Source organism: Thermobia domestica, chromosome 2 (assembly GCF_964235325.1).
Source record: "Thermobia domestica chromosome 2, izTheDome1.hap1.1, whole genome shotgun sequence".
Taxonomy (NCBI): Eukaryota; Metazoa; Arthropoda; class Insecta; order Zygentoma; family Lepismatidae; genus Thermobia; species Thermobia domestica.
The window spans coordinates 203,142,645-203,167,758 of NC_137455.1; the positions used below are offsets into that span (position 1 = coordinate 203,142,645).

A 25,114-nucleotide genomic window follows, 5' to 3' on the forward strand; every position below is an offset into this window, starting at 1 on the left:
TCGAGTAGCAGTAGCTGATTAACGTAAAAAGTACGTTATGGTGTAGTTTGTGACAATACGTGGTTTACGAAAATACTTTGTACGACCTGATTATAAAAGATTTAAACATTGTTGTATTTACGAATAAGTAAGTTTACAATGAAAGAAAGTTATCAATGGACGAATATGTATTCCTATGTCAAATGTGAACTCCTTCAAACTCAAAAATGACTATATGATTAGCGTACGAGCCTTCGGTATAGGAGACCTGGGTTCGAAGAGCTCATGTGGTTCGGATCCCACATTAAGCTGCAAGTCCACGTCTCACATAGCCTCAGTGCTGAACAGAATGCTCCAAATCAACCAATCAACCAACTTGAAAGTGTTGGTTGCATGACCACAATTACCAAAATATGATTTTCTCAACACTGTACCTCCAACTCGACAACCGTAACTTGAATAAAACTTTAAACAGACTAGGTCTGTAGCCGATTTTCCTAGACCAGGTAAATGTACGAGGCACGTCCAGAAAGTAAGTTCCGTTTGGTAATAAAATTAAATTGTGTACAGATACAGAAAAATTATTTATTGCACAAAATTCTACAACTCTTAAACTACTTTTTCACATAACTGCCGAAATTTTGCAGGCATTTGTCATAGCGTGGCACAAGGTTTTGTATACCTTCTTCATAGAAGTTTGCCGTCTGTGTCTTCAACCAGTTGGAAACAGTTTCTTTCAGCTCGTCGTCATTGTTGAAGTGTTGACCGCCAAGGATACCATATTCCATACCGAGAGCACTAATTGTAAACCTGCGGTTTTCCTGGATCTTGTCATCAATCGCGTGAACCAGTTCTTCTGTAACCAAAGATGGACGCCCACTTCGTTCTTCATCGTGCACGTCACTACGTCCTTCATTGAATTGTCGGACCCATCTTCTCACCATTGAATCACTCATCGCATTTTGTCCGTAAACATCGCAAATTTGCCGATAAATTTCACTTGGTTTCACTTTCCTCGCATTCAGAATCACCGCTCTGATTTCACAAGCGGCGGGATTTTCAATCAACACCGACATTGTAAACAAGCACAACAAAGCGTACGTGACTGACAGCGATCTCCAAATGGCGCACGTTTCTTCTCCTTGATACAGAGCGTCTACCGCGCATGTGCGGAACTGCGATCGCAGCGCTGCAGCGGAGATAAATTGAAACGGAACTTACTTTCTGGACGTGCTATGTATGATCACACATGAAAATCTTACGACCGTAGTGCAATGTTTTGTGCACCTCAGATCAAATCAACTTGCAAAGCATCCAGAGAATATATGTTATGATATAATTTATGATAATTTCATAGTTTCGTAATTGATAAATATCGATCATCCATTTCAAATCAGTTTTATCGAGTGACTTATTATTTTAACTGCAGGCTCAATATTCTACAATTCTTAAGGAGCATTATACCATAACGATGGATGATACCAAAAAGCTAGAAAAAATCTAAAATGTTTTTAGACTCTTCTTTTATATATATATGTAATTTAATTCTGTCAAGCTGCCCTAAATTGAGTTTATCATGAGTATGGATATACTGACTAATATGTGCGCCTTATAATTTCCAAATAAAGATTTAATGAATTTCCAAGTCATATACGAACCAAGTGATACACAGTATACTGTAGTACAGTTGAGTGCGTCATAGAGAAATTCACTTTCGTCGTTAAGCTATTTCTTATACGAGATATTTCGTTCATCTGAAATAATGCAATCGATGTTGTACTTGTGTTCTGAAAGAGTACGATCTAAAAACTTTCATATCTCTATTTAAATATGAAAATTCCAAGCTATCAATTCATAAAATAGTGGCGAACTTTATACTGCAATTTCTCTGTTTTCATATAAATGCAGATAATACGTTCTAGTTCTTAACTGTTACTTATCAATTTGTAGAATTAATTTTTTTTTAAATCTTTCTGGCTTCCTTTATTATGCTATTTTTTTGTAACTAGAAATATGTTTTTTTTTAAAAAAAAGAAACGATCCTTTTTACCTGCTTCTCTAACTTATTAAAATAAATGGCTGTTTGTCTTCTCGAACGACAATATGAAATGAAATGAAATCTTTCAGTTTAATGTCCCACGATTATGCTCTTTACGCTAAGGGAGACGGACGACTAAGGTAAGTGAATGATAATGGAAGAATTGGTTGAATAGGATTGTAGGAGGAAATGGGAGAACCCCGAGAAAACTCACGCACGATGTTATCCACCACAAATTTACTTGGTCAGAAATCGAACCATGGACCCCACGCACCAGATAGAAGTAAGCCCTCTATCACTGGGCCACTGTGCTTCCCCATTACAATATTAAAAATATGTTACTTGCTGTACGCGCAGTTTAGTTGAGCTCGCGTCCGTTTACGTCCAACTTCAAAAATAGTCCTTACCTGTAAGCTCTATTGCAAACAATAATTTATTTATAAACTATTCAAAAAATACATTAAAGCAATACTAGTTTTCAGCGACCAATATGCCAGCTTAGGTTTCACATTTTCATTTAATAGTTGGTTACAGTGACATATTAAATATATTTCCCAATTTTATAGTAAGTATAAAACATTATTATTATTATTTGAACGCAAATTCATCAGTCAACAAACATGAAAGAATGTGCGTTAAATGTCGCTCTTTCTCAGTAATTAATTGAGTTCTAACAAATTGTATTGGGTTATAATAATAATTACAATATTCTATTTTACTTTTAGTTTGTGATTGATCCTAAGAGCTTCGAGAAAGAGATAAAACTACAACTCCCTATTATGTTGGCGACTTATCCTCTTCGAGGGAATGATGGAACACTACGGAGAAAACAAGGAACACACTATCCTTCAACGCTACCCATCTTCAGACCATGGCTAGATGAAAAGACCTTCGAGTGAATAAAGTGTCCAAGAGTAATTCATAGTATCAGTTATCTACATTTCACCTGACTGAATTTTATGTAGTTATATGAACATTTATATATATTATATAAAAGAATTAGAAGTTCTTCTAAATATTTAAACTCAGTTCCAACCTAAAAGCATTGAGTGTCGTAGAGGCCTTACAAAAAACACAATTCTGCCTGCAATGCGTTTGCTAAAAGTGCTTCTGCGTCCTACTGATCATGCAAACAATATGTGCGAACTACTAGTGATAAATGAACGTTAATTAGTATAACTTTTAAACTAATGTTAGCTTGTTTCAGGACAATTAAAAACACAAAGATATATCGAATTTATTCTAGGGACGTTTTTTTTTCTATTGTTTTTCCTTCCCGAATAAGTTCCTTACTAAGAGTTAAATCATTCTATTCATCATAATTTTTTCCATCGCCGAACTCGACTAATCATCCACCGGTATGTATTTCTGAATTCCATTTATATTTTCTTTCTTTTTACTAAATAAATGTGATTCTCTTTTTCAAGGACATGATATTTTTATGTAAGTAATATGGAACTTAAAATTGTATATATATATACATGACTGTTTTTGGATAATAGGTTTCTTCTGTTATGACTATATCTCGGCCAAATAATCGGAAGGAATGCATTATAAAAAAATAATATATTGATTCTTATTCTATTGACACGATAATTTCAGACGATATACGACATGTAAATAAATTTTGCAAATCACAAAACAACCCATGTTGTATTATATATTAATATCTGTTCCTTTTGTCATATTTTATAAGATAGTAATCACTTATATGTTTTAGTGTTAAGATATACATTAAAATTTATGTGACAACTATTTCATAAGTGTGGCAAGTGAAACAGAGGTGTGCTTTCCGCTATTTAAATTAAACATAGCATATTATCTCCGATCAACGATTGTACATTTAAAATAGTAACAATATTAATACATTTGAAACCGAGAATTAAATTAGTGTCTTCCATTTACACTTATATATTCAGTTTGTAATGACTAATATTGAACGCGAATTTCTAACTATTTCTTGTTCTTTCAGAAACACACTGTAAATTTCATTATCATTTCAGATTCAAATTATCAGAAGTATAGAATTCTGATGCATCAGAACTATAAAATTCATCTAAAAGGAAAGGAGATATAACCGGTCTTCCCTTGTGTGTACACGTATAATTGTTAAGCAAGAAGAATGTTTATACGCACAAATGCTAGGTTAATACAAAGAGTAACTTCCAGGTTAGTTAGTGGAATTAATTTCAATAATTTTTCATTAGTCAGATAGCACTTCGGCATTCAAGTGAGCCTTAGATTTACTTAGATTGATGAGAAAACACACATACACCCAAACATTCTTTGATATAATCTATAATGATTCTTTAAAATAAATAAAAAAAAGAATGATAACTTATTAAAGAAGTTACTTGTACGTACCTGAAGGTACCGTAATGTAGGAATCATAAGCTATACAAAGAAAATGTTTCCTTTTTAAATATGATTTCACCTATACAGAGGTTTATGAAGAAAGCGATCTGCCTAATTGTTTTTATAAAGTACGAATTCGATATACATTATATATTCTTTTAAAATCGTTCAGTTAATATAACTGCAAACGAATCTACAAAAATTATTATTATCGGATTTTAAAGTTTGAGCATAATACGAATAAGCTTTTTAAAAAAAAATCACTTAAAAAAGTTCTGCTAGTCAACGAATCATTTGCCATAATACAGTGCATGACGTTCAGCTTGGTAACTAAATAAATTATTATGGTTAGACAAGAGTCTGGATTATATTCCAATCGTAGGAAACATACGAATGAATTTTTAAGCCTCATAACCCCACTATTTTAACATGTAAGTATACATTTTATCTTAAGATTCTTGTAACTCAAACTTGAACCCTTATTATATTTTCCCATTTGACTATTAATGTTACTGCATTGAATTTATTTGCACAATTGGTCTGGAGGCTATAAATGTGTTCTGTGTCTTGACCGAGTTTATTACAATGGACTCCTCTTAGCTATTGTCTTACATTACCAGTACTAATGTAAGTAAAAGATCTCAATCGTAAACTCATATAATCAAATCTTCCTAAGCATCTAGCCGGAAAATATGCCACCAAGTATAAGTGATTACGATTCACACTCGGACGAGTTTTTAAATGGTTGTAACATTTTTGTTATAAATTCAAATGACAAAAATTTGGGTCTATAACAACTGGAAATTTGGACGTGTGTGTTAAACTTTATTCTAGCAAGAAATTATTTTTAAAAGTAGTTACGAAAAGAGGTAGAATAAAGGATTCAATGCGTGACATTGTTCAAATATATTAGCAACAAACTTATTAAAATTTACGAAAGGTTAGATAATAATATTTATATCTTCTTTTTCTATTCGTTACCGACGAAGATTACTACTTCACATTTGCATCGTTTTCTGTTTGAGTTACAAAGATCTATTTCTATATAGCCTATTTGTTAAATGTGACTGAGAATATTTTTTTTTAAAAAAGTGTTATAATAATCTATTAATTTGCTATTGCTTGTTAATAAGTGCGAAAAAAATATATGTCACACGTATATATCTTTGAGTAATGTTGAATGATTTCGTTTCCTCATGGGATCCATTATTTCTTTGTACTGTATTATGAGTGGACTTCTCTTTATGAGGAAAATACAGAATCTTGTGAATGTGACATAAGTATTTAAATAACTTTATTTACAACTATTGTAAGAAAAATATGTATGAATGACACAAGTAATTACAAATAGACGTATATATATTATAACTAAATGTAAGAATAACTTTATCACTATTGATATTGTAATTTTTATGCTGTATGCTTTCGCATTCGTAACAATTTTGTGTGTCCTGTTTTCTAATAAAGTATAAAATTACTGTCTCTTATTTATATTTTAATTGTTTTTTTCTTTTTTTCTGAAAATTTTTAAAACTTAAGAGTTAAATTATGCGTGTAAGTTAGAAAGAAAAACACAAAATATTTTAGTTTTTATAATCCATGACAAATGCCCATCGTAATTGTTTCGTGTAATAACAGCCAATGCCGCGAGCTTCATGAGAGTTTCTGCTCTTTATATTTCGTATTTGTACGTACCTTATTAGTTTCATTAATAATACATAATATTTTACATTCCTGTATTGATACCACCAGGGTCCCTGTATTCTATTGAATTTATTATTATTATTATTATTATTACAAGGCCGTTTACAGCGCACGAAGGTTTGATAATCCACATTACAGTTTCAATTGAATGAGCCACTGATTTTCAGCGACATTTTTTTTTCTGGTTTCCCCAATCGACAGTCCGCTACATCTTAATCGATGTTGGTGTTGCGTCAACATCCAAAATTCTATTGGATAAGTAATTATATTAACAGCTGTATTTTATTTATTTAAAAAAAAAAAATATATTTTGGATGGAGTTAAACGAGTGTTCAGCAACGATATTATTTGTTCCTGTGTTATAAAACCAATGTTTAATCGCTTGAGTAGAAATTATTCTTCTTCGATTTTCAAGATAAATCTAAACCTTTGTTGTACGGAATCTGTTCTCTTCAGTGATGTGAAATTATCTAACTTTATATAATATCATGTATTTTCCAGTACAAATAAATAAAGGATGCCCCCTAAGCTTTCAAGAATAAAGTAAGATCATACGAGACAGACATATCCTAAGATACAGACAAACTCCACTTCTCTTCATTAAAACTTAGGAAATAATATTTATTAATAGAACTTAAGAATTTTATTGAAATTCTTTTATTATCCATTTTTCATTTCTTGTTCTAATTTTTGACATACAGTTTCTACACTAAGACTACAATCTTGATTGATAACTAACGTCTTCTGTCTTGATTTAGATCCCTGCATATAAAGAAAGAAATATAACTATTAGAACAGTTAATGAAATTTATTACGAAAAATAAGAAGCAACTACAAAACATTCATTTTACAATGTAAATATAGTGCACACTCATACATGTCAAATGATTTATCTAGCAGAGCTGTTTCAATGCCAACTACACTCTCCAGTTGCTATTTTAAAATACAATATTCTACAATATTCCATTCTACTTTTATCGAATTCTCTTCAAAGTATATTTTTCAATAATTTCTCCCACTCTTAACTCTTAATTATTGGGTCGTATGAAAGTTTCTTAGGAATTTTTCCAATCATCGTCAGCATTTATATCAAATGACCTATCCGGCTGCAATGATGTGAACAGACTTTGGGAAAGATGGCTGAAATTCAGCTCAAATGTAGAAGAGACTACGCACATTCTAAATTCCGAAAGCAAATTGTCCTAAAATAGATGGAATATAGCTGGAAAAAGCACGAAACATTAACATTAATGTCAATGGAAAATCAACGAAAAAATGAATTCGTCCATATATCTCAAAAACTATACTAAGGAGATCGTTAATTGAAAGCTTATTGCAAAAACATAATGAAGAGCTTAAAGATGATGTATAGCATGTAAGATAAATATGGATGGAACATTGTCAAAAGTCAAGTTGTTTAAGTAAAATCAATAATAATGAAAAAGTATATACATCTTCTTCGAATTACCTCGGGCGCCCCACGCGGAGGTTACGTGCCTGAAATATCTCACAACTGTATTTGAAATCTCCAGATTCGATTTAGCACGCAACGTGATTTGACCTGATCACATGACAAGAGTCTGGTCCCTATGACAAACCGGATAGGCCTTTCTCAATTCACTCTATCTAACTATATAAATATTTAATGTACTGAATTTTCTTTTCTACAAAGCGTTTATAGATTCCTTTAAGAAAAGGAATACAATATATTACACCTTTTCTACCTCCTACATTCAAACTGTCCCTTCTTCTCTCCTTAACTTGTTCTGGAATATATACAGATTAATAAACAATAATCGAAATACATTATTTGAATTTGGATGCTTTTTCCAGTGTCGGTATCTGACAATCAACTTGATAATGTTCTGTAATTGCTAGAGATTCTGATAATCTTTACAGAACTCCCCGTCCTAAGGGAATCTGGTTCAACCTCAGTTCATCTAAATTTGTGACGAACAACACTGGGTCTTTTTCTCTTTCTTTCACATCATTCATTCACTTGTATTTATTAATCTTTTATTTAGTTTACACAGCACAATAGTGAGACATTGAACTACACGCTTCACTGTATTTCATTTTCGTCTATAGGAGTTTCCGATTCATTGTTCAGAGCTTGTTGAATAATTATCTGGAATACTTGAGCGACAACTATTTGAAATTAGTACACTACATATTCAATTAAATTTATTCACACAATGTGGCGATTACCATTTATATGACAGAATGAATTGTTTTCGCTTCCGCCCTAAATCAAGTCTTCAGAAGTACGGAATTTAGTATAGGTATACAGTGTGGACCAAAAGTTTTCTCGGGACAATATACGTATCTACCTATAAATACTCGATGCGCTGGCCGGGATTCAAAGTTAGTCTGCACGCAATAGTGGAGGTTGCGGCGAACCCTCGCCAACAGATGTGTATTAGCATTAATTCTGGCGAAGATATCAGTAATGCTTTAGAGATGTGTTCGGTCACAAACCATGTCGGAGTAAACAAAACATTTTACATAACCCACAGAAGAAGTGTACTAGAGTTAAAATCAGACAATCGTGGTTGTCCATTCAAGGCACCCGACAGCCAATCCATCCACAAGGGAAGTTCCCACCTAATCAGTGACGGACAGCTGTTGCATAATGGAAGGAAGGGAGTATCCAATCCAAAATTAATCACCTTTAAACTTGGGATCATCAGGTTACCCTGGATAGGCACATAGATCTACCCTTAACGAACCCATCGAAGTAAAAAGTTCTAATAATAAAATCACGCTAAACACCATACCAGACAATCACAATCTCGTCTTCCTTGAACAGATATGCTATCGTCCGTTGAGGATTTTTGTGTATGTAAAAGCGACAGTGGTCACGACTGACTTGGCCCTACAGAGTGAATATCACTTCATTAAACTTCACTCACTTGCAGGAAATTCTCTGTCCTCGAGGCACTCCATAAACATGATACATTTGTTTGCCAGAATTGTCTATCATATAATAAATTCCATGAAGAAGGACTTTTGGTTCACTCTAGACATATCGAAATAGATACTACAAGAAAAGATTACTAGATACAATAATTCGTTAAGTTTTAAAAATCAATATCAAATAATACGTATAAACGATTTTTATTACCTTATCTAACTGTACATCATTTTTCCTAAGTCCAAGAACGGACGCTATATATTTCACTAACTCCGTATTTGCTTCTCCATCAACAGGAGGGGCATTTATTTGGACACCTACACCTTCAGAATTTATAGCTGAAACAAGATAGAAACCTAATTACTTTTACTTTTCAAAATTAAAATCGTATTCATGAGAATATAATACAGAAAACTTCAATGCTGTTCATTTTTCATTGAACAACACACGGTCACCAGTTTACAAAGTACAAGTAATGACAGATAAGCATGTACAGATTAAATAAGTAGCCAAGTTACAGAGTTAGATCAACACTACATGGCTAACGATTTTTGATTAATTTTTAGTTGTATATTTAGTGGGAAAGCGACGAAGGACAAGCACTGCCGAGTTAACTGCTAACGAACTATGTTACTGATGATACTAAGCGGAATGAAGAACTCGTTGTTTTGTTTACCTGTATTTCAAATGGAAAAACACAACTTTTAGATCCCATTCTCTCCATTTACAAATACATTATCTGATTTTTAACAAATGAAAAGTATTTAATGAAATATAACTCTTTCCATTTTTAAATCGTGAAACACCGGAGTACACGGACCAAGGCTTCAAGTAATCCAATACATTACACATTTTATTTTTTTACGAAAATGGTTACAATAAGGCATTAATTAATAATCAAATTCTGTAAATTCTCTGTTAATTGAATGACATCAACCACAATGAAAGCCGTGTTTTAAAATAAGTTTTAAATATTTTCTGGAAACCAATTCATTAATTTTGGTGGAATTTTATTCTTATGCTTCAAGTATAAATCTTAATAATTCACACACTGTAGTAATTTTATAATATAGTACTCGCTTGAATTTAAAATGATATATTCCGCTTCCTCTTCTATAACTAAAAAAATATTTTTAGTGGTAGTACTTATAATACTTTCCTTTGTTTAATTATTTCCTTCAATGAAAAATACGGTTATACAAGTAACTATCAAGAATGAATAACAGTTTGCAACTGTTAAATTTGTAAAAATCTCAGATCATATATGGGATAATCGGATAAATACCCATGCTTACATAATATAGAGCTTCACTACCTTTTAGTTCCTTCCACAAAATATCAAATTAAGACTAAATTATCTCGACATTGATTCGGATGAACATTAATTTACCACGTTCAGGAACAGTCATTTTGAGGTACAAGATAAAACACACACAGATAAGAACAGATTCTTAAAAACAGAGATGTGGACAGCGCTACTGCTATCAACGATAGCATGTTAAAGACACCATAGGAAAAAAATTGTGGTACACAATGACTGCACATTCCCATTGACTTTTGTTTTTTTTAGTCGTTCGGAGCTTTACTTCCATTTTTTCAGCAATGAGGCTATGAAACATGATCCTACAGTTTAATATGAGATCCAAATTACATTTACTTGCATCTCACAGCAAATGCAGAATGCTAAATATTTACTCCTGATGGACTACTCGTTTGACTTTTCCATAAGCACAAGCCTGCGAAAGTATTGCAACTGCCTGCGTTTTTCGTTGTGACTTTATTTAATCCACAATATCTGCTCAACACGAACACTAAACAGTGTTTAGTGTGACTATGATAAAATTGAGAGTCAATTAACAATTAAATATGCACTGACAAGAGTTTAATAATAATAATAATAATAAAACTAAAACTTCTCAATTTCACCAGTCGTAATACTAAACACTGTGCCAATTAATAGTAGTGGTAAAATATATGTCACTACTATATATATATATATATATATATATATATATAGAGAGAGAGAGAGAGAGAGAGAGAGAGGGTATTAATGAACTATACCGACAAGCTGTAAGAGGTGATTCCTCACATCAAAATAAGAGAAAAAGTTCATATGGACCTGTTGCGAAAAGTGCATAGTTTCAGAGCTAGGGCTGTCCAAAATCGCGGAAAAGCTAAATTTCAACAAATTTCAACAGACCCTATTTCGAACTCCAGAAACTGTGGATGGTGGTTCTTATCAGCGCAAAAGAAATCACGCATACACAATCCAAAAATGCATATTACATCAGTTTTCAATGGGTGTGCAGGGTAATCTGTACTAGGTATAATTCTCAAATATGTTTTGAATAGAGTTTTCAGATATACCCTGATTTCAAGGAATGTCCAAGGTAGGCAGGAGGTAAGCCTTGACAACAATCGACATCCAGTGCTTTGGAGGGAAGTCGGAAGTGTTAGGAACTGACAGCTCCATGTTTTTTGTGATCGGAATAACGTGTGATACGATGTATTTCGTCACGTATATTTCGAGTTTTCTTTACTTATAAGCATGAAAGAAAACATCGCAGCGTGCTTTTTTCCGAGTACGAGATCGTGCTGTTGTCGATCCTTAACACTTCCGACATCGCGCCAAAGGATTCGGTGTTCACTGTTGTCAAGGCTTATCGTTTTCCTACTTTGGACGTATCATAAAGTTAGAGCATATCTCAAAATTTTGCTGATGGCATGTCTGAGAATTTCACCCTGCAGAAATACTCTGCACACCCATTGTACATTAATGAAATATGCCTTTTTGGATTGTATATTCGTGACTTCCTTTACGCTAATAAGGAACACCACTCCACGATTTCTCGAATTCGAAATTGGGGTTCTTGAAATTTGGTTTCCAGCGATTTTGGACAGCTCTAGCTCTGAAACTATGCACTTTTCCCCACAGGTTCATAGGAACTTTTTGATTTATTTTGATGTGAGGAATCACCTCTTACAGTTTGTCGGTATAGTACAGAGGGTGTTAATAAACTATACCGACAAACTGTAAGAGGTGATTCCTCACATCAAAATAAATCAAAAAGTTCCTATGAACCTGTGGGGAAAAGTGCATAGTTTCAGAGCTAGAGCTGTCCAAAATCGCTGGAAACCAAATTTCAAGAACCCCAATTTCGAATTTGAGATATCGTGGAGTGGTGTTCCTTATTAGCGTAAAGGAAGTCACGAATATACAATCCAAAAAGGCATATTTCATTAATGTACAATGGGTGTGCAGAGTATTTCTGCAGGGTGAAATTCTCAGACATGCCATCAGCAAAATTTTGAGATATGCTCTAACTTTATGATATATATCAGACAAACAAGAGGAAAGGAATACGGACAGATCTTTCTTAAGTAATAGATTTCGATCAGCTCAATTTAAACATTTCACAAACTTCATCATTTTCTTATGTTTAAGAGTAAACAGAATCGGATTTTATTACATGCTAAACTATACATACAAAAACTGAAATTTTAATAATATACTAAAAGTACAATGAAAGTAAAGTGAAAAGTACAAAGCAAATGAAGTGATCAACTTGAAATAACTGCCTCCATCAAAGATACCAAAAGGAAAACCCAAACACATGGATGTTTCTTAAGTTCTTAGACTGCTGCATCACTGTATGATACTTTAATTAATCTAATTAGCTTTCTCGGTATTCCAAGTTCTGTGAGAGCTATGGGTATAATGGGTTTCTATGGGTATAATGTTTCTCTTCTAACTGAGTCGTAAGCCTTTCTAAAATCAATAAATAGTTGATGTACCGGGGTAATTAGAATAAACACTTTTGTAAAATTGAACCACCCTAATATTTCTGTGTATATATATTGCAAAGTTTTCTTTCAATGTTCATTTTAGAAAGGTATACATCATCAGAACTTTAGAGATGGATTCTATTTGGTTCCCAAAGACAAAGAAGTTATGATTCACGCTACGCTCTGATTGAACTAGCGAATCGGTGAATTGGGAAGAAAGAGACTGAATGACGTAACTACCGCAGTTTGCAGCACAACCCTTCCATAACGAGCAATATACACTATTTTACAATCCATTTGATGAGATACTACTCTGCAAAACATCCAGTCTTAAATAAAAGTATGACAAAAAGTAGGCATGATTTCTAAAAACTACATGAAAACCAATGAATGTACAATAATAAGTAACTCCGAAAAAGATGATGTGATGATATCATATCCATTCATATCCATTCCTGAAAGAAAATGGAACACGTTCCTTGGTTTTCCATTAAGCGTTAAAGTTTTTAAGTGAAATTTAAAGAGCACTAAAATTATATTCATTTTTGTAATGCTTACTTAACGAATAACTTAGCACAAATGGTTTGTTGTTTAAGCATTACATTTATTTATTTATTTAATTATTTATTTAGCTAGTTGAGTTATCTCTCTCCCCATTTCGAATTATTTTTCTGGATATGATCATGCTGCTAGACAACGTCTAAGTCTAAAAATACTAGAATATAATAAACACTTAATGATAATAATAATAATAATAATAATAATAATAATAATAATAATAATAATAATAATAATAATAATAATAATAATAATAACTGCAAACCTGTAATTCCATTTTGTTTAGCTCCTGGTTTTGCCTGTATTTTTATCATTATATGCCCGTTTTTATCAAGACTCACTGGTAGACCTGAGGTTTGAGCTGCTGTTGGTTGATCCTAGAAGATATGAAATAGGCAGTGAAAGGCAAAGAAGATAATATTCTTAAATTTTATATAAATATTATCTTTTATTGCATACGAGACCAATAGAGATTACAACAACACGGAAAACGTGACTCTTTAAAATAAGTAGCAGGCTCATATGCACACCACGTGAAGGAGTTCGCTTCCTACGGCATGATATTTTCTCAATAACTATTGAAAAAGGAAATGGTAGTAGATTTCTTCCACTTCCGTAGTTTAGAGAACGATTAGAGTATAGATGGAATATATTCTTGGGATACTTAATTGATTGTAGAAAACCATTTCTTGTTATCTATTACTGTTTTCACTCTATAGCGATCAACGTTACAACCGCTTGTAGTCGATCTCTGCCACTTCTGGATTGAATAGAGGGTTAAAGGAGAAGATGATACCTATTCTTAGAACGCTAAATTGATTCCTTATAAAGGACACTATCGCTATCTCTTGTAGTTTTCGGTCTATGTAGATCAATATTGGAAGTGGAAGTTGTAGAAAATTTCGATCACTTTCGGTTTTAATACAGAGTTAAGGATGGAAATGAAATGCATTTTTGGCACGCTTAATTGATTATAGGGCTCTATAGTGATCAACGTGAAAACTAGAAATTGTTGATTGCTACCATTTTCGATTTGAATGTTACCTTTATCAACGAACTCAATTCCTAATTTGACCCTATACATCCTGATTAAAATTAAATTAATTTATTTAACAATCACCACATACAGCTTAGAGACCATTTTATACTGGCTATTTAACAACAATAACAATGGAAAAGATTTGAGAAGGTACCAGCGAGGGCCTGTTTAGTAGGTACCATCCCGGCATTTGCCTGGTGGGACTGAGGAAAATCCTGGAAAACCTGTCAGGATGATGGTAATTCATCAAGTGGTTCTTCAGATTTTTGTTTCCCGGACGAACAGACAGGGTAAATATATCAGGCTACCTTCCTTTGCGCATGAAATGGCGTTAGTGTCCCCAATCGTAGATTATATGAGTTGCAGTAGGTCAGGTCCCACGTCACTTGCCAGCTGGCAGTTGAAGCTAGTAGATGTGTTATAATAAGACGTAAGGTATTGCGCCGTGAAGATCGAGTGAATTTTCGGCAAAACGGTGCCACTTTTACAATTTTGAAATGAAATAAAATTTTGAGTTTTACGTCCCACGGTTATGCCGGTTGGGCTAAAGTAGACGGTGATAATGAGTAATGAATGAAATGGTGGAATGAAGAAAGTGGGAGGAAACGGGAGAACCCCGAGAAAACCCACGCACACGGTGTTTGTCCACCACAAAGTTCACTTGGCGGGAGCAGGGTTTGAACCCGAGACCCCTAGCACCAGAGGTGAACGCTCTACCACTGAGCCACCGCGGCCCCCATTTTTACAATTTTATTCCGATAAAGAGATAAATGCTCCGCAGGCCCATGAAGAAATTGATGCTGTTTATGGACAAGATACGCTATTGAAAACAGCAGCCAAAAGATGGTTCAGTCATTTTTGTTCTGAAAATTTTGATGTACAAGATGTTCCTCATAGTGGGTGACCGAACATAGTAAAAATGGATGATATTCTGAGAAAAGTCTAGCAAGACCGGGATGTAAGCACTCATTATATTGTGGTATATTCTTGTTGTACTGGTTGTAATTACTAATGGTGAAGCTTCCTAATAAGAACAATTTTCTGTCTAGTACTTATTAGCTCTATCCATAACATGTACTTTAATCTGTTTGTCATCCTCTTACACAGTGTTGCTAGTCACATACACTTCACCTTTTCCTCTTTACAAAGTTTTGTTGAAAATATATGCATGGTTTACACACAATCTTTCATCCAACAGCGTTTTCCTACATGTCTGTTAGATTTTCTTAACTTTTCTAGATTACCTACATTAGGTCTATTTTCAATTACATTATGTTCATTATTTTGTACATGATCATCATTTTGTTGCATTTGTTCAGTGCTTTGTGCATTAAGCTCAACGTCATTTCACTCTTCTCTGTTACATCATTAAACCTTTAAATATTTAATGACTTTCTTAAATGAATTTTATTTCTGCGATATATTCTATTATCGATACCCTTAACCAAATCGTTGAACTTGACCTGATACCCAATATTTATCTAGTTGTAATACAGAACTCTAATATCAAAGCAAAAGCCTTATTTTCATCACGGTACTTCCTCGTTTTGCTATTTCCACAACTTTCTCTGCTAGACCATTTGACTTTGGGTATCTCTGCGACTACTTGTTACAACGGAGAACTCTCAATCTTTTGCAAATTGCAAACATTCTCTTGAGCTTAACGGTATATTATCACAGATGACGATTTTAGACATACTATGAATGGAATATACAACTTTGAGTTTGCAGATTATTTCAGTAGATGCTTCAGGCTTTAGGGAAATAATTTCGAACTTGAATAATAATCCATCAAGAATTAATATGACCTCACTAAATGCTAAAATATCAATACTGAGTTTTCAACGGTAATTCCGGTATGGCAAGTGGTAATAACGGTTCCTTCCAATTTGATGTTCACATAACGTACATTTCAGCACTATCAATGTCAGATGCTAAACCTGGCAAATACATGATCTGTCTATCTCCCCCTCCCTTCACCCACTCTGAACTTCTGCCGTCAAAATCATATCATAAAAACCACCCCAGGTGCTAACCTAATTTGTGTTGAAAATTTGATTGAGGTCGGTTGAGTGGTTCAAGAGTATTGAAGCCACAGACAGTCACTTTTATTTATTTATTTATTTATTTACATATATCTTCCTCCTCCCCCGCGTTGTGCCAACAAAGTAAAATGATAAAGTCATTCCAGGTCCGAACTTCATCTAAGTTGAAAATTTGAAAGAAATTGATTGGGTGGTTCAAGAGTTATTATTAAGTTTTATTTATTTTCATATATCTCTCTCCCTCCCTTCCCTCTCCCCCAGGTTCTATCGTCAAAATGAAATTATAAAAGACTTTCCAGTCCTAAAGTTCATCTATTTTGAAAATTTGATTGAGATCGGTCGGATGGTTCACGAGTTATTAAGTCACAAACCTAGTAACTTTTATTTTTATTTATATTGATTTTTATATATCTCCCCTCCTCCCCTCCCCAACATTGTTCCGTCGAAGTTAGATTATAAAATGCATCCCAGTCCCGAACCTCATCTATGTTGAAAATTTGATCGAGATAGGTCTGATGGTTCAAGAGTTATTGAGATTTATTTATTTTTTCTATCTCCTTTTCCTCCCCCTCCCCTTAGTTCTACCGTCAAAGTGAATAGCTAAAAACACTCCCAGATCAGAACCGCATCTACGTCAAAAATTTGATCAAGATCAGTCGGGCGGTTCAAGAGATTTAAGAGTCGCAAACATAGTCACTTTCAATTTTACATATATAGATTAACTAGCAGACTGTTTCTATTGTTTGGTTCCTCCTTACAGTGATGCACATACTATTTGTAATTATTTGTTGACGAAGTTGGAATTTTAGTTCTCTACGTGTTCGAAAGGGAGCTATTACACTTTCCCAATACTGTCGAAAAGAGCTGCTATTGTATTGTACGTGTTTTCCTGTTTTATGTTACATTCGAAATATCTTACTTACTTGAGCTTTCCCTCCTTTTCCTTTGTTTGAGGATTTGTTACTCTTATGCTTAGACATCTTCCGAACTGAAGGTCCAAATAACACTCTTCTGACAAACGAAACTTCACTTTGCCACATAAGGCATATTTAGTACATATTTAATCAGTGCAATCTCTGAAAAAGAAAATAAATAATTGTATGCAATTAATAGCAAATTATATAAAGAACACTGCTTTTTCTTCTTCTAATATAAATTATAAATAAGATACTTTGAAAATAGATGTGTGACGAATTAACAGAAAAATATATTCACAGTTTTCGTTCGTTTTTGTCGCTTTGCGTAATTTGGCAGAAAATTGTATGCATAATCACTATAAAACGAGGAAAAAACAGAAAGTTCTCACCTTCACAAAGATAGAGATGGGCTAGTAATCTGCAATTTGGTCTACGGATGCATCTTCCTTCACATATTCATCTCGATTGCCTTACATTTCTCACATCTATCGATAAGGCAAGCCTAAAGGTCTGCAGAGATGGAGACAAACCAGGTTTCCACCGCATAATGACCACCTCATTATCCACAAAACGTCTATCCCGCAAGTATTTCTTGATATTTCTTAGGAGGAAGAAGTCATCGAACGGAGCCAGACTGGTGACTAGGACAGTGGTTCATAGTCACATTGTAAGTACTTTTGCTGCTTGGTGTGTCGATGCATTGCTCGCTGGCAGCAACACACCTTGTAGGAGCAAACCTTGATAGCATCTCGCAACTTTTGCTGCACGTTCCTGTACTATGTTCCTCTAATTGTAGCCCCCCCTTTTTTTTGTTTTTGTTTTTTTGTAAGTAATCACTCAAGATTACACTTTTATAGTCCTAAAACACGAACAACATGGCCTTGCTGGATGCATGTTGCAGTTGAGACTTTTTAGAGATGGAGACGGGGTATATTTCCACATTTTACTCATTTCTTTAGTTTCAGGGTCAAATAGCTACACATAGCATTCTCTATAGTCACTACTCGGTTTAGAAGAACATTCTGGTCCTCATGGTATAGGTCCAAAATGTTTTGCGCACATTGCACATGTTGGTGTCTTTGAAAATGTGTCAACAATCCGTAAATCCATTTTGTTACCACTTTAGTCATATATAGAATGCATGTAATATGGTGCGAACGGATCTCCTAGTAATGTTCACCTCTGAGCTAAGCAATTAATAATCACATATCTATTCAAGCACTACCTGTTCAACTTTTGTCATCACGCTTGTATTTGTACCAGCTGAGGGACGGCCTTCTCTTGAGTCATCTTGTAGACTTGTGTTACCACACAATTCCTTTTTCCAGCGTTTCAATGTGTAATGGGTATTCTTTATCACACACAGCTGCCATCTCTTCATTTATTATTTGTGTCTATTTTCCTTAAAGACAGAGGAACCTAATCACACGAAGGTGTGAAGGTATTCGATTTTTCCAACATGCTCCCGCGTTCTAGTTTCCTGGCTGTAACATTAACTCAACAAGATTTGTAAAGACACAAATTAGAGCACATATTAGTGAGATATCAATCAACCATAGTGCACAATTTTTACATTACTGGTACATCTCTATCATGTTGATGATGAAGTTTCTGCTCTACTTTCGCATGAAAAAACAAAGTACCGACTGACTGATAACTTCTAAGCAGGGTTGGCAAAAACCATGGTTTTTATTGAATTTTTTTTTTTTTTTTTGGTTTAAACAATTTGCTCTATGTATTTATATCACATATCGATAGAAATAAGTTTGTTTCGTCTTGGTGTTATTATGCAACAACCGGGTTATGCTGGAAGAGGCCACATACGCTTAAAGCAGAATCCAAACCGCTTCTCGGCTTACATCCGAGAAAAACTGTCTTCCATTTGTACTGGAAACCGGGACTAATTGGCCACAAATGCGATATGTTTGCCGACTCACGAAGGACTCCTGATAAAAATACGTTGTATTCATCTTTACATACTTGTTAATATAATTGTCAAGAGTCATTTGAGAAGGACAAAAAGATAAAAGAGCTGCACAAGTGAAACCATTATACTGAATTACATATGGACAATTTCAAAATACTGCAGAGTACAGAAGAACTAATTTAGTCCAAGTAAGTTCACTACGACTTTTATTAGTCCAAGTTAAAGAAATACAACGACTTAATTTCCATATCACTAAGAAAAGTGAATAAAGATAAGAATTATTTTAGTCCACTTTGGCTCTGACCCATTTATACATAAATAGATGCCAAAGATACTTCTAATTTCAATAAATGTCTCTCGTGGGTTTGTATGACCCCCCCCCCCCAAAGTACTGCATTTTGATGTTTTTTTTTTATCAATAGTAAAACATTATTAAAACGTAACAATATTTAGAATTTTTCTTTGATTGCAACTGCATAACAATAATAACAAACTATAACAAATCGCAAAAGAAAAAACATTCATAAACTTATAAAAAAAACGAAAGTTGCTTTTGTAGTAAAATCTCTTTGAGTAATGAATGAGGAATGTAGATCTGAATATAATACGAATAACTTACGGGAGTGAAATGTGATAACCCATAAATATGTATTCGTATTCATCACAATTTTACGAACACTTACACTTTTACGAACATTTTTCGTTTTTTGGTTTAAATCATTTTTTTTTTTTTAAACACCTGGTTTAAACCAGCCAACCCTGACTCTAAGCCAAACTGCATACACTAGAAAGTTGAAATGTGGACAGTACATAGTTTTGTAACGTACTGTACCACTAAGAAAGAACATCTGGAAATGATACTTAAGAAGGAGTTGGGATGAATGAGAGTTGCAATTATTAGCTGAGAATTCCTTAAATTTAGAGACATGAAATTTAGTATTTAGACTTTTAATTTGAACTGTACATGTATTTCAGCGTTTTTTTCTATATATATTTGACCTAGAAGTGAAGAAAAAGAGGTGATGATTTAAATTATTATAATGTGTTCATATCTAGGAATCACTTAAAGTTAGAGACATGAAGTTTAGAATTTGGATTTTTCATCTGTAAACAGTATAAAAGAAGAAATCCTAAATGAGAGAGTGACTGATTACGCCCAAACCGCTTAAACTAGAAGCTTGAAATTTGGATAAAGCATACGCCGTAAGGTACCACTACGGAAGGATTTTTGGAAATTCGAGACGGGGAAGGGGAGAAATGACAATAGGAATTTTACATTAAAATGACAATTTCTCCGAATTCTTGAGAGCTAGGGATATCATATTTAGTATATGGACTTCACATATAAAATAATAAGACAAGGAGTTCATCGTCTTGCCTAGAAGGCAAGAAAGGGGATTAGAAGAAAAAGAAGGGGAAAATTACAATTATTATAACATGTATACATCTCGGAATATATTTTAAGGTTAGAGGCGTGAAATTGGGTATTAAGACTTCTCATTTTAAATATTAAGATACGCGTTTCAACATTTTTTTTTTGATATTTGACCTAGGAAGGAAGGAAATGGGGTTAGAAGGAAAAAGAGGCAGGAATTACAATTATTATAATATATATGTATATCGGAATATCTTAAAATTAGAGGCGGGTCATTCCATATCAATTCAACACAGTGACTTAACTTTACCATCTTAGATTTTAATAAAATTTTGGTACATAGATGCCTTCTAGATAGACTAAGAAAAATACAAAATTTCAACTTTATATATCAACCAGTATTGAAGATAGGGCCATGTAAAGTTTGGAAAAAATGTCCAAATAGCATGTTCAATGTATTTTGAAACTAGAATTGCAGCTCTCCTAAGTGAGCTAGCAAGCTGGTCGAGGTGTCATTTTACAGTATTTTTCATGTCCTTTTCTGTGGTATACATCATATAGGTTAATACAGGATTTGTTGTTTCAAAATCAAAATCAAAATTTTACTTCAACATTTTTCAAAAAGTACATATTTTAAAATTTTGAAATTAATTCCATGAATAGATAGTATTGTTGAAAAGCACCTGAAAAAATATGGATTTGGGATGATGATGGATTCACCGTTGAAAAATTCAGAACTAAGCTAACACTTGATTTTTCAAGAATATTCTGTACATAGGGTAATAACACAAGAATGCTAAGTTTTACACTTCTGTGAAAATAAAAGTGAACACTAATCTGAAGAAAGAGAATAGATGAGTCCATAGTAAAACTTTTCAATAAGTAGTAGGATATGTTTATCATTTGAAGTTTGAAAATGCCACTTTTGTTCGGCATACATCACTTTCAAGTAGAACTTCACTTTTGTCAGAACGTCCCCTACAAACATCCACAGAACATAAGTGTTTCTTGGAGATGGCCCAGGTGAATGAAGAAAAGTTATTTTTACTTCATCTAGTTCTTCATTTTCTGTAAAACATATCCGAGGCACCAATTTCCTTCATAGATAGCGGTTACATAGTCTGATATGTCTTCTCATTGAAGTTTATTTGGAGATTTTAACACTTCCTTTTTCCAACCCTGCAAACCATCTGAAAAGTGTTTCACCAATAATGTTGATGTAGTTTTAGGAATGAATGCATGTTATTGCTGTGTTCCTCTGACAGTCAATGCTTGATCGAAGCGACTTTCCATGAACATTTCAGATTCATTTATATCCCTTTTGGGTTGAGTACGCAAAGTGTACCTTCGTAATGTTTTCTACTGCCCACTCAAAAAGTTGTCTTGGGGTTTGAATTTGATTGTCATAGGGTCTTTGCAAACTAGCACGAACTGCCAGTTTCTTTACTCAACCGCCTGCTCCATCGTAAGGGCCTTTTCCATGTGCTATAGGCGAAAAGTGCCATTCTCCTCTCACTTTAAAACCTGTTTCATAAAAGCAGAGGTTCAAAAAGTTTTCCTTATTTTTGTATTGCGCGGCAGACAAGTCGGATATTTTTTTTTAAAATCTTGTTTGGAAGTTTTTGAAATTTGGATGTCAGAAATGGTATGTCTTTTTCTTTTCTTTTTTCTTTGAAAGGTGTAAACAACAACTGTATTGCGCGTTAGGCAGTCAGAAACAACTACATAATTAACATGTTCAACTTTGTTTTCCTGTTTGAAATATATAACAAAAGGATGGATTGTGACCTTTTGACTTGTCCAGTGGTAGCCCTGTGCTTCATCCTGTAACACTATTCTATAATTTTCAGAAAAACACAGATGACAGCAAATTTTGATTCTTTGAGATTTTCTTTCGTGTAGTTAAGGTTCTCTGTTGCTTGATAATGAACTCATACCTACACACTAAAGATGCTTCAGTTCTTTTTTTTTTGGGGGGGGGGGGGGGGGGTGAGGCTTAATGTCCTTATGTAACAGCAAAGTTATGAAGGAATGGATATATTACTTAAAGCGGCATCTGAACCACTACTCGGTTTCCATCTGGGAGACATTTTGTGGGCTCATCGGGACCTCTTAATTACAAGGTGAAAATTAGATTCAACTAACACAGATGATTCGAGATATGTGAAAACGTCACTACGAAATTAACACGATTTGTAGCATTTTCGCATTTTTTACACCATTTTTTTAAAATAAAAATGAACACCTGGTTTAAACCACCTAACATTGCTGCTGTACCAGTGTTATATGTATACTATTTACAAACCACGTTCATTTATAAAAATTGCATTGACCTGTATGTAAAAGATTCGGTATACTGGCAAAAAGCGACCTAACGAGCCATATCTATTGCAACAGGTGCTCCACTCTATATTTATCGTTAGCTATGAACATGAAATACCTGTGTTATGGATACTCATGATATGTTGTCTTGAGATGCTGAATCGTTTGCAAAAAATATATATATATATTTTTATTATCGTTTTTGCTTTGATACCTATCAACAGACGGACCGACGGATTGACAAAGCCATCCTGTAAGACTTCCGACACTTATGCATACCATAGTTTGGGAGTCTAACAAGTGCTCGTCTTAAAAATTAAGTATAATATTGGCTAGCGATACAAGGAGTCATAGAAAGCCAGAATAGGACTCCACGAGATATCAAAGTATTAAGGAAGAAATTCTGTTAGAATGGATCTTTCTCTGCTTGAAAATTTCGGAATAACATTACCTTATAATACATTATGTACACGCAAGTTAAGAGATGTTAATGCAAGGACTATACAAGAATGTTTTTCTTGGACAGATTCAGACCTGCAACTAAATGGAAGATGTAAAAGTTTCTTGCTTGCCTCATACAATTGAAACACTTCTTGTCCTCGTCGGTCTTTCAATACAGCATGTTAATATTTCTCTGCAAACAAGCAGACAAACAAGATTCCAATATTGTTATTTGGTCTAGGAATTAATTCGTGCGGTTGGTACGCACACATTGAAGCTGTAGTACAAACACAAAATACATAAATACCTTAAGAAAAATATTGTCCATCGCTAGCCACCACTTTCGCCCATCTGTCAGGCAATGTACGGATTCCGTGGCGAAAGAAGTTCTCATCCTTGGAAGCGATCCAGTCAGAGACCCATGTTTCGATATCTTCTGAAGAAGTAAACCGCTGTCCAATCAAATCGTTGTTCATGCAATCGAACAAGTAGTATTCCGAAGGAGCAACGTCTGGTGAATACGGCGGGTGGGGTAAAACTTTCCATCCGACATTTTCTAAATAGGTTTTGACCGGTTTTGCGACATGTGGGCGAGCGTTATCATGTTGAACAATAAGTTTATCATGTCTGTTCTCCCATTCTGGTCGTGTTCTGGCCAGAGCTTGCTTCAAACGCATTAATTGTCGTCGATAACGTTCTCCATTCATAGTTTCACCCGGTTGCAGCAGCTCATAGTACACCACACCTTTCATATCCCACCATATGCACAGCATAACCTTTGCACAGTGAATATCTCGTTTTGGTTGTGATGGACCTGGTTCACCTGGTTTCACCCAGGCCTTTTTTCGTTTAGGGTTCTCGTAATGGATCCACTTCTCATCACCCGTAATAAGTCGATGCAGAAACCCCTTTCTGCTCTGTCGTTGAAGCAGCAATTCGCAAATGGTTTTTCGTCTTTCAACGTCTCTGTCTTTCAATTCATGTGGAACCCAATGTGACATCTTTTGAATCATTCCCATGGTTTTCAAGCGTTTGGAGACTGTTGTTTGATCAACGCCTAATGCTGCTGCAAGTTGTTCCTGCGTTTGACACGAATCCTGCTCGAGCAATGCTGTCAATTCTTCGTCTTGAAATTTTTTTGGCTGTCCAGCTCGCTCTTGGTCTGCCAAGCCGAAATCACCACTTTTAAACCGTGCAAACCACTTCTGACACGTTCGCTCAGCTAGAGCATGGTCACCATACACTTCCACCAAAATACGATGACTTTCAGTCGCACTTTTCTGCATGTTAAAGTAATGCAGCAGGACACCCCGCAAAAACACTTTATCAGGCACAAATTGCGCCATGTTCACTTAACTACAAACTGGTGTTGACGTTTTAATCCACTGCCCTATACTACGAACGATACGCGATGACAGGGGTTTGCAACACATGTGTGGATACACGGAACTGTGGGACGCTCCGTTCGTTGCGCCATCTCTTGTCCACCCGCACGAATTAATTCCTAGACCAAATACAAAAATTTCTTGCCTATTACACACTCAAATACAGGAACATGTAAGATTATTTCTAACACTAACACTAACATTTTTCGGATACAATCTTCTTCGTTGAGTGATCTTTGCAAATAAAACTGCCACAAACGTCACATTTTGTTCGAAATTTCTGTCCCTGGAGCGAGGACACTTTACACATCTTCCTTGGTTCAATTGAC

General features: G+C 34.3%; 2 protein-coding genes across 2 annotated transcripts in view; one reads left to right on the forward strand and one right to left on the reverse strand.

Moving 5' to 3' along the window:
* Positions 1-5,859, forward strand: part of Vdup1 (arrestin family protein Vdup1) — a 107,636-nt gene extending 101,777 nt beyond the window's left edge. The window contains exon 6 of the mRNA XM_081748418.1: positions 2,743-5,859. Coding sequence (XP_081604544.1) covers positions 2,743-2,916 — 174 coding nt within the window. The 3' untranslated portion in view covers positions 2,917-5,859. The remainder of the gene's footprint in view (positions 1-2,742) is intronic.
* Positions 5,860-6,717: 858 nt separating this feature from the next.
* Positions 6,718-25,114, reverse strand: part of LOC145678360 (nuclear receptor 2C2-associated protein-like) — a 42,530-nt gene continuing 24,133 nt past the window's right edge. The window contains exons 3-6 of the mRNA XM_081748419.1: positions 17,342-17,494; positions 13,600-13,711; positions 9,201-9,328; positions 6,718-6,838 (exon numbers count right to left, since the gene is read on the reverse strand). Of these exons, the coding sequence (XP_081604545.1) occupies positions 6,737-6,838; positions 9,201-9,328; positions 13,600-13,711; positions 17,342-17,458 (459 nt within the window). The 5' untranslated portion in view covers positions 17,459-17,494 and the 3' untranslated portion in view covers positions 6,718-6,736. The remainder of the gene's footprint in view (positions 6,839-9,200; positions 9,329-13,599; positions 13,712-17,341; positions 17,495-25,114) is intronic.